The sequence below is a fragment of the Manacus vitellinus genome, unplaced genomic scaffold (assembly GCF_001715985.3).
Source record: "Manacus vitellinus isolate BGI_N305 unplaced genomic scaffold, ASM171598v3 scaffold_3_pilon, whole genome shotgun sequence".
In the NCBI taxonomy this organism is placed as follows: Eukaryota; Metazoa; Chordata; class Aves; order Passeriformes; family Pipridae; genus Manacus; species Manacus vitellinus.
Genome location: NW_021940535.1, coordinates 42,559,276 through 42,574,463, shown reverse-complemented (window position 1 = coordinate 42,574,463; position 15,188 = coordinate 42,559,276). Strand labels below are relative to the sequence as shown.

The 15,188-nt window shown below is 34.7% G+C and overlaps 1 protein-coding gene across 2 annotated transcripts in view; it reads left to right on the top strand.

The window, feature by feature from the left end:
- Positions 1-14,246, top strand: part of CUL2 (cullin 2) — a 45,543-nt gene extending 31,297 nt beyond the window's left edge. For both annotated transcript variants that reach the window (XM_018075726.3, XM_029961827.1), the window contains 11 exons: positions 55-162; positions 2,175-2,234; positions 2,614-2,742; positions 2,850-2,936; positions 3,445-3,597; positions 3,999-4,076; positions 5,803-5,869; positions 6,727-6,929; positions 9,426-9,527; positions 10,265-10,381; positions 13,437-14,246. In XM_018075726.3, the coding sequence (XP_017931215.1) occupies positions 55-162; positions 2,175-2,234; positions 2,614-2,742; positions 2,850-2,936; positions 3,445-3,597; positions 3,999-4,076; positions 5,803-5,869; positions 6,727-6,929; positions 9,426-9,527; positions 10,265-10,381; positions 13,437-13,568 (1,236 nt within the window). In that variant the 3' untranslated portion in view covers positions 13,569-14,246. The remainder of the gene's footprint in view (positions 1-54; positions 163-2,174; positions 2,235-2,613; positions 2,743-2,849; positions 2,937-3,444; positions 3,598-3,998; positions 4,077-5,802; positions 5,870-6,726; positions 6,930-9,425; positions 9,528-10,264; positions 10,382-13,436) is intronic.
- Positions 14,247-15,188: the final 942 nt, after the last annotated feature.

Sequence of the window (15,188 nt, the reverse complement as noted above, 5' to 3'; positions counted from 1 at the left end):
GATAATACTACTTTTCTCATTAACTTGCTTTCTGTTTCATTTACCTCCCTTTAGATGCCAACTCAGTTTGTGGAGTCAGTTTTGGAAGTACATAGTAAATTTGTGCAACTCATCAACACTGTTTTGAATGGTGATCAACACTTTATGAGTGCCCTTGACAAGGTAACTTTTACTTAAGTAAACAAGGGATTGGAAAACAAAATTCGGGACCCTGCTTCAACCTCTCCAGAATTCTTCAGAGCATCAACACATGTTCAAAGATAGAGTTTTTATGCAGTTTTTCTAGCTTAGAAATGCAATGGAACAAAAGACAAGCCAGTGTTAGAGGGAAAGATATGTACAGAGGAAACCACTTTAATACTTTAATGTTTTCAGAAAGAAAGGCCTTTCTTTTCATCGCATTTCATAAGACAAAAAGGATGCTGACATATTTAGTGTAAATGTAAGTGCAGATAATAGACAACTTGTGTTTGGGAGGTTTGGTAATTCTTAAATGCATTTGAACTTGAATTTGCTTCCTGACATAATGTTTGACTCTGAGTGCTTTTAGTATTACTTACATAGAATATTTGCAGTCAACTTGAAAAATCTAAACAAAGAGTATCTGAAAACTTAAATTACTTCAATCACTGTCACAATAGGTAACTTTTTGCAGGAGAGAGCTGCAGTTGAAGTTAAATAATAAATTTAGGGAAAGAGGCTTGCTGCTCTTTTATTTTAACATAACGGTTCTAATTTTTATAAAGTTTAATAATAATAATTATTGATTTTAACTATTAATTGTAAGTATCTTTCCTGTCTATAATTTCCTGTCATGGGATGTAGACATATGGTTCATTGCTCTTTTGTGGTGTTTATAGTAATTGCAGTTTGTAATCAGCGTCCTAGTCTAAGCTTTGATAATTTTCAGCCAAGGTTAGTATGAAAAGGCATAGTGAAGAAGGTACCAATAATAGCACCAATAGTAGTTACCCATTTGTATTTGTGATATGGAGAAAATAACTATCATTTTAAAACAAATACTTATCTCAGTGCCAAACACATTTCTGTCTCCACTGCAATTAACGTCATGTACCAGAAGGTGGAGTAACACGAGATTGACAACTACCTTTGGCAGATAGCAACTTAGATTTTGTTACATATACATCGCTTTTTCACTTCAGTGATCATTCTTACAATAAATATTTAAAATATTGATCTCGTTAATTTTTCATGGTGGAGATAAAAACTGCTGCCTCCAGTTTTATTGCAAAAAAGTGCTCCAAACTTCAAAGTTTCCTATTCCAAGTCATGCATTCCTTTCTCACAGGGATTCTAGAGACCTACTACCAAGTTTTGAAATGTTGATGTATTGTACAAAAACGTTGGTTGTCAGTTCATCTTGATAATAAGAACAATATTTTCCTTCCATAGAGGAACTGTAATTCCTGGGAACTGTAATCACGCAGTATTTTTGGTTCAATGTTAGTTTAAAATGTTAATTTAAATGTGATGTATGGTTTAGAAACTCGATTATTCTAACATTTTTTTTTCCATTCTAAACTTTCATTATCTTATTCCTTTTCTTTTTGTCATATTCAGGTTTTCTTTAGCCACCATATTGTTTGTACTGTACTGCTTCAAATTTCTACTTTGAACAATATTTTTCTCCTCTTTAGTCTATCAAAAAATCCCACAACCAAAAGAACTTTTAGTTTTTACTGTTGTGAGCACACCATATATGCTTTTCAGTTCAAGATACATGCTATCCATATAATCTACTGTTGTTGTGCTGGTGTTCAAATCTGCTTTATCTGCAATTATTCCTAAACCTCTTTCCATCCATACTTTTGCACCATAATATTGCTGTATTCAAAAATCTTCATACTTCTGCAAAGTTTCTAATCAGAACTTGATTTGTTCTCCCATTTTCTGTAATTAGCTTCTGTTCCTCTACTCTTTCCACTTTTACTTAACTCTCAACTTAAACATGTTTAACAACCAAATTCTCCTAGGGCAGTAATTGAAACCTTTTTATTCGTTGTTTCTTTTTTGATCCCCTTTGTGTAATTCAGTTTTATAGTGTCTCAGATGGTCTTTGCCTTGAGCATTTTTTTTTGATTTCTTCAAATCTCATAAAAGACAAAGGTGTAAGTCATTTACAATTTTTCTCTTTGCTCTATGTTCTTATGTAGGCTTTGACATCAGTAGTTAACTATAGGGAGCCCAAGTCGATCTGCAAAGCACCTGAGTTGGTAAGTGATACAAGTAGAAAGTAAGAATTCTTGTTTATAATTGTCAAATCAATTGGCACAGGGTCCCTCACATGAATATCCAATTCTTACACTGGGTCACCCTCAGGTGTGTATTTCAGTAGTAGCAGTTTAACTTACACACACGTTTTGTGGGTGTGCAGAGTTGTTATGGTCCTGTTTTTTGATACAGACTGTATTTTCTGCAGATGTACAATGTATAGTTTACCCATGAATACAACCTTGTAATAGAATGTGAGACTGTAGACTGTGACTTATTTCACATTTGAACTTTGTGTAGAAGTTTGGAATACCTTGGCATACATTTGTTCTCAAGCTTGACAGGTAGATTTGGGTTTGATTTTTCTTTTTCTAATTTGAGCTGGCCAAGTACTGTGACAACTTGTTGAAGAAATCAGCAAAAGGAATGACAGAGAATGAAGTAGAAGACAAACTTACAAGTTTCATTACTGTTTTCAAATACATTGATGACAAAGATGTATTCCAAAAGGTAACTTTTTATATTCAATAAAGGTTAAAATCTTACATTTAAAGCATACTTGAAGCATGTGATTATGCTTCTTAACATCCTCATATCTGGTTTTTTTTCCAATGCAGTTCTATGCCAGAATGTTGGCAAAAAGATTAATTCATGGTTTGTCTATGTCTATGGATTCTGAAGAAGCCATGATAAATAAACTAAAGGTAACGTAATATTCTTCTAACACAGAATGAACAAAGGAATATGTAGTGTTGAGAGGGAGCAGCAGAGGGTGCCAGAGGTAACTTATCAGTCAGTAGGTCTGTTTCCAATAGCTACAAGGAACAACTAGTTTTTTGGTAGTCTGTGAAAGATATATGGCTAAGTATCATCTAGGCATTTGAGATTTTTATAAGGTTTTGGGTAGTTTTATTAGATGGGTTCAAATAATTCATATTAACATTATAAAAGTACCAAGGACTTTCATAGACCATGTCTGTCTTTCAGTTTTATAGGATAACATTGTTCATGTAGATCATTGTGTATAGAGTGAAACTAAGATAAATCTGGTAATTTTATTTTACAGTGTTTGTTTTCTATTGTAACTAGTGTTTTCTGTAAATGTAACAACACTTCTGCTGACTAGATTTTCATACTGTAGTAGTGAGTGGGCATAATTTATACAATAAGGACTGTTTTCACTGTGAAACCTCTTACAATATTTCTTCACAGCAAGCCTGTGGTTATGAATTTACCAGCAAGCTCCACCGAATGTATACAGACATGAGTGTTAGTGCTGATCTCAACAATAAATTCAACAACTTTATCAAAAACCAGGACACGATTATAGATTTGGGAATTAGCTTTCAGATATATGTTCTACAGGTACTAATGTATGTTTATTACTACTGAGTTACTTGTGCTTATTTTTTATGTTTTGATAACAAATGAACAATTTTTCTAACTGTGAATGCTTCTTTGTATGGAAACTGATGCCTTATGATTATTGTAGGGTAATATTTATTTTTCTAGTGTTGCTTTTTAAAATTAACCCAGTAGCTCACTAAACAGTAGTGATATAAAATGTCTTGTGCTTTCAACTTCAGTTAATACCTCACTGGGGTGTGCATAAGGAGCAGTAAAAAATGAGCAGTAAAACTTCTGGGATCAATTGATTGTCTTATGACATAATGTACACTATAGATCTGTGTAAGAGTATTATTTTTTTCTTAATGTATATGTTGTCTGAAAATGTTAATGCTTTTATTTTTTCCCCATATCTTTAGGCTGGTGCATGGCCTCTAACTCAGGCTCCTTCTTCTACATTTGCAATTCCTCAGGAACTGGAAAAAAGTGTACAGATGGTAGGTTAGTAGGAGGCTTCTTGTAAACATGTGGAAAATGTAAAATAACTCCAAATAAAAGATCATCACTCGAACAGAGAAAAACCTGAGCTGCTTCGTTTTGTTTGTAAATTGTGGATATCCTGTTTCCAGTCCATAGGAAATGTGGAAGGGTCACTCAAATACCTTACTGAATTTATGTATGTATTTGCATAGCTTTTCTTTATTTTTAACATCTCTCTTCTACACTTTGTGATTGCTGAGGGAGATGTTAATAAATACAATTAAACCAACTAGGTTGGTTCTTTCTTTAAAACCAATTCCTAATATTTAAAGAAAAGAAGATTCTGTTTCTAATATTAAATATGAACAGATATAATAGCAGATTAAGATGCAAATACAGGGGGTTTGTCCTGTATATCATAGGAGCTTTACAAAATCAAGCTTTGTGCAAACTTCTTTAAGGCTAATTTTATGATTTCTCAAAGCAATAAAGGTTTTACTTTGGTCAAATATTCTTTTCTTACATGATGATTTCTACTTTGTAGAGGTAAGTATTTTGTTGGTTTTGATTGTATTATTGTATTCTAAATGTTACCTGTACAATGTGTGTTGATCTTTTTTAAAGTGTATTTAATGGTGAAGTACAATTTACGCAATAAAAATTTTGTATTATTGGACATAACAGATTTTTAAAAGCAGTTTTTATACCTTAATTTACTATCTGATGTAAATTATAATGGTAAATGTCTGTTTCTGTGGTGAGGGAGCTTTTTCACATATTGCTACTGAGTTTTAGAACTATTTATTCTGCTATATTTCCCCTCTAGTAGGTGGCACTTTTAGCAATATAATAGTTTCCAATCCATACTATGCAGTCACCAGAAGGTGACTGATGAGATTTTCCTGTTCTTTGTGAGGTCAAAGTAGGAGTATTGTCAGTTGTGTCTCAGTTGGAAAATTGTTACAGGCTTCTGTATCAGAAGCAGCTTAGAGTCTGGGTTGCTTGCCTAATTTCACTGTTTTGCCAGTTTAAAGGAGCAAATTTAGTCATAGCTAGAGTCATTGCCCTAAATTATAATTTCCTAAGGCAATAGAATATGACTTTAGGGGGGTCTTTGAAAATTGTCTGACAATGTATTTACTGTTAAGTTTCATCATTTGACCCATAGAGAGAGAATTCTCTCAGGATTCTGACCAGGATTTAGAAAGAAAAAAACCATTTTGCAATTGCACTCCAAAATATGTGAATAACTGGGCAAGCTGTTTAGCAGCTTTTTCTGAGACTGCTGGAGCTTCCTGTAAATATATATTTCTCTGAATGGTGTACATATACTGGTATTCATACTGTGCAAGCTTGTGGGTGGAGAAACACGATTCTTAAAGAGGTCAAAAGTTCCTGGTTTTGTGTTTTCCTTCAATGTTAATCAGAGTTGCCAGACCAAATTGGAATAAGCCAAACTGATGTGTACACAGTGTTGGCTATGGGGGTTTAGAGAGTTTGATCCCGTTTTAGGTAAAGGTTCTTTGAATCTGCTTAAGTTTTTCTCATTACCAGAGGTGGACCTTATCAGGATTCAATCATCGGCATGTTCCAAAGGAAAATGCTGTCATGAATTGATCTGCAATGTTTGCATCCAGTAGGGTGAACATAAAGCCAGTATTTCTTCATTAGGGTGGTAGGGTGATAATAAACTATTATAAGTAGTTACATGTGTGACTAATTGAAGTTCATTTTGTTTTGCAGTTTGAATTATTTTACAGTCAGCATTTTAGTGGAAGGAAGCTTACTTGGTTACATTATCTTTGTACAGGTAAAAACAAGTGCTTTGCTAAACTTATGATCTATACAACTGACAGTTATTTGCTAGAAGTCCTTTTCAAATGGCAACAGACTGTGGAGCTGGAACAATATTTTGCCTATAAAGTCAACACATTATTTTGCATTATAAATTAATATTTACTACATAGTATTTCCAAAACTTATGTTTTGTAAACTTGCATGTGTTGCCTGTGATTTATTAAATCCAAGTAAAACTAGAGTTGTATGTTCTTAACTACAGAACTGCTGAGTTAATAACAATTGACCTGGAATTGTTTTTGTAGTATAGCTGTCCCTTAGATAAATATGAAATAATTTTAAGAATGCATATTATACTATTTTAATCAGGTATGTGAGTATCTAAGTAAACAAATATTTATATTTACTATATGGGAGTACATGTTAACATCTTAGAAGATATATATAAAATTATAGTTTATTTTAGTAAGTGTCAGTAAATCATGTTTTATTTCAAATGCTTTCAGTATCAGGCTTTAACGACTGAGCACCACAGCATATTACATGGAGATGAAAAACCAGACTAGCATACAACAATATAATGTTATGAAATCTAATTGGAATTTCTATTTTTATTATTATTATAAATTATTTTGCATTATTCAAAACAGTATTGTTCTGGTATTCATAGTTAGTCAGAGGGGTTTTTTTGTTGTAGATCACATTCTGTAACTGTGAATTCACAACACCAGTTGTCATCATCCCATTTCAAGTGTAAAATGGAAGCTTGAATTAAATGTCTGGAAATGTGTGAGGAGTTCTGGTAGTTAAACTTCAGATGACTTTTCAGCACCTTCCATCAGTTTATAAAATACTGTTGTATCATTACAGGTGAAGTAAAAATGAACTATTTGTGCAAACCTTATGTAGCCATGGTCACAACATACCAAATGGCAGTGTTGCTTGCCTTCAACAACAGTGAGACTGTCAGTTACAAGGAGCTTCAGGACAGCACACAAATGAATGAGAAGGAACTGACAAAAACCATCAAATCTTTGCTTGATGTCAAAATGATAAACCATGACTCAGACAAGGTATGCCATGATGATATACAAGAGTTTCACGTTTTCAGTCTTGTCATTCTGATATTTCTTGAGGGCTTGTTTTAATATAAAATAATTCATTGTTTAGTCTCAAAACTGTATTATTGACCCTTGTGAACAATTATAAATATGTATTTTTAAGGAAAGAGATAGGAGGAAGTAGACTGTCTGCCATATAGGCTTTCCATGCCTACAGCAGCATGGTCTGCTGAACAGATAATAAAGCTGGGACTGTTTATTGCTTCTGTTGCATTTCATACATATGCCTTTAGACTCACCACTGTTGGAGGGGAATACACCACTTTTGAAGTTGTATTGAATCAGGGGAAGGAGCCTGAGTTGTAAACCAGAATCTTACAGCTATCCTAAAAAGATATTTGTGGGATTAAGAGACTGAAAGCAACAGCAACGGGGTTCTTCCTTGCTGACAGATTACAGGAGATGGAAAGAGAGCAAGGAGGGTTTTGGCTGCATTTTGCCAAACTTATCATTCCAGGAGTTTCATGGAATTCCAGTAATATCTGAGCTTTGTTTGTGATTAAGGCAATGGTTGATAAAGGTTCTGTTTCTGACTGTCTCGTCCTTCTGTATGGCCTTTGTGAAACCAGTTACCCTTTTTCCCATACAGCGAAGGACACAGAGGTCTGTTAAGTAAGAAACATGACAGAAGTGCCTGTGCATCCTGTACAGACATTAGCATGGGCTTCCAGCTAGCCCAGAAAGCCCACTATTCAGACAGTATCAGACAGAAGGTACAGAGATAAGCTGTTCAGTTCGCTTTTGAGAATAATTCTAAAGCTGCTCTGATGGCAGGAAAATTTTAAGAAATGGGAAGTGAGATTACAAGGAAGATCTGATGCTTGGCTAAAGCATAGGACTTGCTTCCAATGTCTAGAAATGAGCTCAGGTTGGAACAATAGCTGGGAAGATGTCTGTTAAACCATGAGTCAAATAAAACACTGGGAGCTATTAAAGAAAACAGTGAAACTTTTCATTATCTTAGGAAATTGCCCATTGTTTAGAGGATTTATCTTTACTTATGTCTGTTGTATAAGGTTTGCCCAGTTCCTTTAAGGATATGTTATTGAAGAGGGAATGATACAGCTTTCCAACCCTTTCACCCTTTAATGTTTACCACTGCATTTTCTAGCTCTTTGCCTTCCAAACTATTGTATTCAAGCATCTTTGCTATTTCTGTTTTCTTTGCACTCACTCCAGTAATGCGATAGCAGATTTGTAGACAGCCTATCAGATTACTTATTAAATAAACAAATGAACTTTAGTGGCTTAAGCAGTGGAATTCAATATACAAACTTCTCTTAACCTGTATATCTGAGTGTTGTGGTTTCACCCCAGATGGAAACCAAGGCCCAACAACTATTTGCTCACTCCCCCACCAGGAGGATCAGGGAGAGAAGCAGAGGGGCGAGAGGTGAACACCACAAGCAGCTTTTGGCAAAATCTGTATTTGTCCATTAGAATCATGCTTTTTAATTTCATGCTCCATACACAATTTATTTTGGTTTATATTCAACTGTGTAAGGAGAATAATGCTAAAATTTAATGTTAGCCTATTTTTTGTTAGCTTATTTTTTTAAAGCTGTTGGTCTTTCCTGTTTTGTGTTAAAATTTCTATACTATACCTGGTGTCCTGGTTTTATTTTTATTTTAGCAAAGAATATTTGTTGCAGAATATAAAATTAGAATTAATACTGTTTTGAGTGCATATTTAGTTAAATATTGACTGTGTTTACTAAAATATTTGCCCTTCAGACAGTTTGGCAACATTATAAGGTCTCAGAAGTCCAGTAACTGTATTCTGCTGGAAATTGCTAGTACTTCTACAGACTCTTGCCTGGAAACTGCAAAGATCAATCCAGTTATCTTGTTAGTTGAAAGTAAAGGTGTTTTGATTGCAAGGAGTAGTTACCATTTATTGAAAGAAATGGACTTTTATGTGTGGAAAAAAATTGAGATTCTGACAGGAAAAAATTAGAAACACACAGATGCTGCAGTTTTTCAGCTGTTTCTGCTATAATATTAAAAAAAATACTTAGATATTTTTCCTTAAATTCTGGGAGACAACATTAGTAATAATTGTAAAAGCAACAGCTCCTTCTCGACGTTCTGCCATAAATAAATGCAAATCCTGTTTTCTCTGCAGGAAGAAAATGAGTTAAATGGAGAGTGCTTGCAACTAAATAAGATGTCAAAGTATTAAAAAAGAAATTGCTTTAATCATATTGACTTGTTAACAAAATTAATGTATGATAGAATTCTTCATAGTGTTTTCTGAAGTAGACGACTTCTAGGTTAGTTAAACTGTAGCTCAAAAAATTGATTTGGTTCAAGTGGCATTTTAGAATTTCCAACTACAAATCTGAAATTGTTTGTATGTATGTAAGACCCTAACTGTGACTTTTCAAAGTAAATTGCTACCGTTTTCTGGTTCTCTTTCTGATTTTTAAAAGAGATTCTTTATTGCAGGAAGACATAGAGACAGAGTCTACGTTTTCATTAAATATGAACTTCAGCAGTAAACGAACAAAATTTAAAATTACAACATCAATGCAGAAAGACACACCACAGGTGAGTATTCTTTGGTGTTTCTAGCTCAAACAGCTTAGAAACTTATTTCTCTAAAATGGAATTTATTGTGTTAGTCTGGTGTAAGCAGATGTAAGATTCACCGAGTAAGATTTACATAACCATAAAGAAATTGTGTGAGTTTAAAACTTAAGCACTGCAATTTTTTTTGTACTTAAAATACAGGCAGGAGAAGATAAAATAGGGAACAAGAAGGCAGAAGGAAAAGATAAACAAAATGTACCAAAAGGGATTGACATTTAGCTTGTCTTATGAGACTTTTTTGTTGGTGGTGTTATCTCATGAGACTTTTTTATTGGTGGTGTTTGCAGAAGCAACTTATTCCAGGAACAGCAGAACCAATCAAATATTTTCCTATGATTTTTGTCTTTCGGCAAGTAAAATTAACTCCTGTGTTGATAATCCTGTATCTCCTAAGACATAGGATTTTGTGCAAGATATGTATGTGCTGCCAAACTCAATACATTATAGTAAATTCTACCTGCCTTTCTCCCTAGCAGAGTTGGTGGTTGGGATGCCTGTCCTACCTTCCTACTGACTTTAAAGAAACCTCATATTCTTGATTTATGGAACTACTTTGCCTGGAATTGAACTTCTCCTGCATTTTTGTATTAGTTGACCACTTTTAGTAAAGTAAAATGTGTAGGTTCCAGATCCTTTTATGAAGTGTTTATTAGTCGTACTATATTTTAAACATTAATGTTCTTGCTATATCCCAGGAGATGGAGCAGACCAGAAGTGCTGTAGATGAAGACAGAAAAATGTATCTCCAAGCTGCTATAGTCCGTATCATGAAAGCACGTAAGGTGTTGCGACATAATGCTCTAATTCAGGAGGTAAGAGAAAGTCCTCCTCTTCAACTTGATTTGATGAAAATCTTCTGGAGAGTTGGGTAAAACATCTGACCACAGAACTCTCCTGTGCTGAAACTAATACCCCAGTGAAATTAGTGAGGATTTTCTTGGGATCTGCTTTGAACTGCAGTACTGGAGCACCAGCTGGGATCCCTCAGTCTTGTAAATGTGTCTTACCACTAAAACATTAAGTGCTTGCTCTTTCCTCTTGGCTGGTTCTATGCTAACAGATACTGTATCCTATACGAAATGTTGCCAGAGCTATAGTTACAGTTGAAAACCTGAGTATGGATATTCTAAGTATGGAATTTGCACAGAAGCACCTAGCCAATTTTTAGCTCTTATAATACATGGCTTAAATTTTAAAAGTTGTCTGAGTATGAAGACATGCACTTTTTAACCTCCCTTTTCCATTAGGTGGTACAGTTCTCTAGATTTTTTAGATTCTGGATTAATGATCTGTGAATTGTCACAGGCTGGCTGGGAAGGTAGTGCTATGTCATTGGTTTTTCTCCCATTTTTCCATCTGTCGGTCTCCTGCCTAATTGTATTTTTTGTTCCAACCTTTGCTCCCACCAGCCGGTTCCCAGTTTTAGTTTTCTCAACCTTCCAAGGCATTCTTTCTTCAATCTAGTTCACTCTTGTGTCCCTGAGCCTTGCTGGAAGCCTCAGAGCAGACTGGTGGGAGGAGGAATAAAGATTCCTGCTTTATTCAACCGTTTTGAGGATGGAGGTGGAGAAGCATTGAGTAATTTGTGGTGATGGAGGAAATAGTTTAGTACACCCACCATTTAATTTTTATTTCTTAAAAAAAAAATAAGCTGGTACAGAGAGTTTGTAAGCCCAGAACTTGCAATGTGAGATATCTTAAAAGTTTTGGATATTGAAGTAGTGCTTGTACACAATTACTCTTAGATTGAATATCTAAAAGGTAAGGCACCATAGGTCCTGATTCTTCTCAAAATCTTTGGCTGTTTGGTTTCCTGTTATTTAAATCATCCATGCAGTTATGATGAAGTCCTGTAAGAATTTACAAATAAAACTAGAAAGGCAAGCCTTGTTTCGTCTTTGAAAATATTTTTCTCCCCACTCAAATTATTAGAAAAAGATTCCAAAATGTACTTTTCTTGACACCAGTTCATAAGGCTGAAATAGATTACAAATTTTTATGTTTTGGAAACAAATCCTTTCTGGTTGCTTCTTCCTTTGTTTAATGGAAGGGCCACTATCTTATGTGCCTCTGCTGTCTTTTGCTCTTGCAGTGGTCTTGCAGAATAGTCTATTAGCATCAGGAGCCTTTTCTTTAGCTTTTCAAGAAAGGGAGATATTTTGATAGTTACTCAGTTAAAAACTAAGTAGTGAGTAAAGTTGCAATATTGTTACTAATTCTGGTGACGTTGTTACTTTTATCATGCTGTTTATGTACATGCATAATGTATTCACTTAAACTTTCCTGTCTGACTTCTTGAATACAAATGAATCTTTTTAGAAGGAGTCTGTGTACTACAAAGAGTTAATATTTTCTCACCTCATTAACATTACTTTTTTTTAGCTATAAGGGTAGGATTATATTGTTGTTAGATATATGATTGAGAGACTCCTAACCTTAATGTAGTTGGCTCTGATTTTAACAGTTAGACTACAGCCCCACACATTTTGTTTAGGGTGAGGTGTCCAAGAAAACAGTCCAGGCCCCTGGTAGACCTATATATGTCAGCAAATGGTCTTTGTCTGAATTGTTAATTGTGTTAGATATGCCCTGATAATTTCAATTCTAGCTCTATGCTGCAGTGCCTGCAGGACGAGGTAGCTTTTCCCATAAAACAAGTAAGTCCATGGATGTAGTGGAGGGGAAAGGTCAGTGCAGTCGTTCCCAGAAAAGTTTTTATTCTGACCATAGGTATTTCTGTCTATCCTTCTTATTTGTATTACCTTTGAGGAAACAAAAACAAATCAGAAAAAGCCCTTAGCAATACAAACCCTTTTGTTCTCTCTGTCCTAAGTAAATACATGAAGTATGATGATGACAATCAGTTTGAGTGTAGGGCTGAAGTTAGGTGAAACCTGAGCAGATGTATTAGTTTGTTAGCACCCGCTTTCTCCTCATTTGTGCTGCTGTGGAACGTACCAGACCCTTGGCTGCAAGCCCAACAAAACTCGCTCTTTTGAGCTTTTTGTTTGCTTTGCTGGGTGAGTTCCACCTGGTGAGTTCTGTTGGCTCACAGAGGGCTCCAGCAAACTCTAGAGCTGGGACAAAGCCAACTGTGAGAAGTTGTAAAGAAAACAGGAAATCCAGCTGAAATAAAGATCACTTTCTTTACAGAAGAAATTCAAAACTACAGGCAAAATATATTGTGACATTTGAGTAGTAAGATATTTTGTTTAAAAAATTTTTCAAGTTCTAGATTTGCATGATCTGTTACTACTCACGATTTCCTCTTCTTCTCTACAGGAGAATGAGCAAAACTGAGAACTATCAAGAGAACTAAAGTTTTGCCTGCAGTGGTAGTTTCTTCCACAATGCAAATATAGATTTGTTTTTACAGTAAATAAATTTTTACTGCATGTATTACAAAGTTCCAGCTTAGGCAGATGGAACTCACCAAATTGTGTATCTGTCTTCAGTGACTGAAGGAATAGAGGTTCACCCTGATTGTCTCCAATTGTATAGGAAAGGAGATCAGTGGTAGCAGAACTCCACTATGATAATAGTGAACAGATGTGTTTATATTAGATTAATTTTTAACATGGGTATTTGTGTTCATTTGTACTGTGACAAATGAAGCAAGCAAGAGAAATGAAGAGATCTGGGGAACATGCAGCCAAACTAACCAGTGAGCTCAGCAGTCAGTGTCCTGACACTAATGCATAAAGATGCTTTCTTGATTGTTATAAGTTGACTACTCCAGGGTTATTTAATTCTGTGTTTAAAAGAAAAGCATACTGAATTTGCCTTAAAGCTCTTAGCAAATATTTAGATGCAGTTTTTGACTGTGAAAACCAAAACTAACACAAAAACTATGTCTTTCTTTTGCAGGTAATCAGCCAATCAAGAGCTAGGTTTAACCCAAGTATCAGCATGATTAAGAAGTGTATTGAAGTTCTGATAGACAAACAGTACATAGAGCGAAGCCAGGCCTCTGCAGACGAATACAGTTATGTAGCATGATGTTGCTATCCTGCAGGTATGATTGTAAGGAGATCATTGCTGTCACTGTTTGGTGTGTTCCTGTGGGAAGAGGCAGGCCTGTGCCTCCATAATTGGTCACTTGGCAGCCCCTGTTTTTCTGCTGTTTACAACATCACCAGTGCCATGTCATGAGCGTCAATGAAAATGCCTATAGATATTTCAAGCTCATGTCATTATGACATTTCTTAAAACTTTACTAAAAGAATGAGTGAAGTATTGCTGAAATGTGATGAATTGGTTGGGTACCATGCTTTTTTTTTTTTTCCCCCTCCCCTTTCACGTTTGCAGTTGATGTTTTTTAATGTATCTTAAGACAAAGTAAAAAAAAAAAAATCACACAAAAAACCTAAATATTGTAATATGACAGATAACCTAATAATTGTATCTACATTAAAATGTAAAAAAAAATGACGAACATGATACTGCTGCTTGTCAAATAAAAAAATAAAGTTATATAATGTGTCTCGAATGATTGTAGAGCTGGATATAGCATTAATGTCTGTAAATATTATTCAGGCCTGAAGAGTAAAAATAATGTTATGTGTTTGGGTTTTGGATAACCTCAGAAGTAGATCTGACGTAAGAACTAATTTATATAAAACTGAATACCAGGTATGTCATGTTTGATGTGATTATAAAAAAAATATTTATGGTTAAGTGCACATCTTGTTTTCTTGAGATTAGGCTGATTTACATTCTTAGTGCCTGAAGGCCTACTCTGTGTCTGTTAATCTCGCACTGTAGGAATAAGTTACAAGAGAAAATAAACTGACACTTGAGGGGATTTAATAGTGTAGTTCACAAACAGTTAGGAATAGTTATCACAAACATCAAAGATATAGTTCAGTGGCTTGTGAAACCACCTTCTTAATGGGAAAACATATACCAGACTGGTAACTGAAAACTGTTTTTTTCACTAATGTATTAGGTAGAAACACTACACGGAGATCAGTACCTGTGTTTGTTTCCACATAAGCCCGTGCAGCCTCTTGACTCATATGGTTGTTTTGGTTGTGTTTTGTTTTCCTCTACCCCAATTAGATTTCCAGCTATTTGGGTGGGACAAGAGATCCACGGGCTGTTTCATGTCCTGTATTGTTCGTCAGGGTTGGCATGGTGACTGTTCACTCTCACATAAGCCAAGTATAATTTTATAAGGTACTAGCTCTACCACTGGAAGTAACTGGAGTTTAAGAGCATTGAGAGTTTGAACACACTGAATCCCTGCTGCAGAAAAGAGCTTCCTCGTGGCTATACTTGCAATTATGATTGATAGGATAAATATTAAGTTAACTTTAAATGTTCTATTTTTGCCAAATTTTATTTGTGTGCATATGAAAATATATATGTAGATATATACTATTTGCAATATTTTTTTAGATTGTGTGATAACACTTACTACAAGTCCACAGATCAAGAATTAATTTTAGAGAAAAAAATCCCTTGGAGGGAGCTTTTTCCTTTTTTGTTTTTCTAGTTCTTCACTGTATGAAAGGTTTCTCTCTAACCCTCAGATTATTGCTGTCTCTTATTTCTTAAGTGGCATTGCATTCATATGTTATCTGGAGGATATAGGAAACTTTCTATAATTAACTAGGA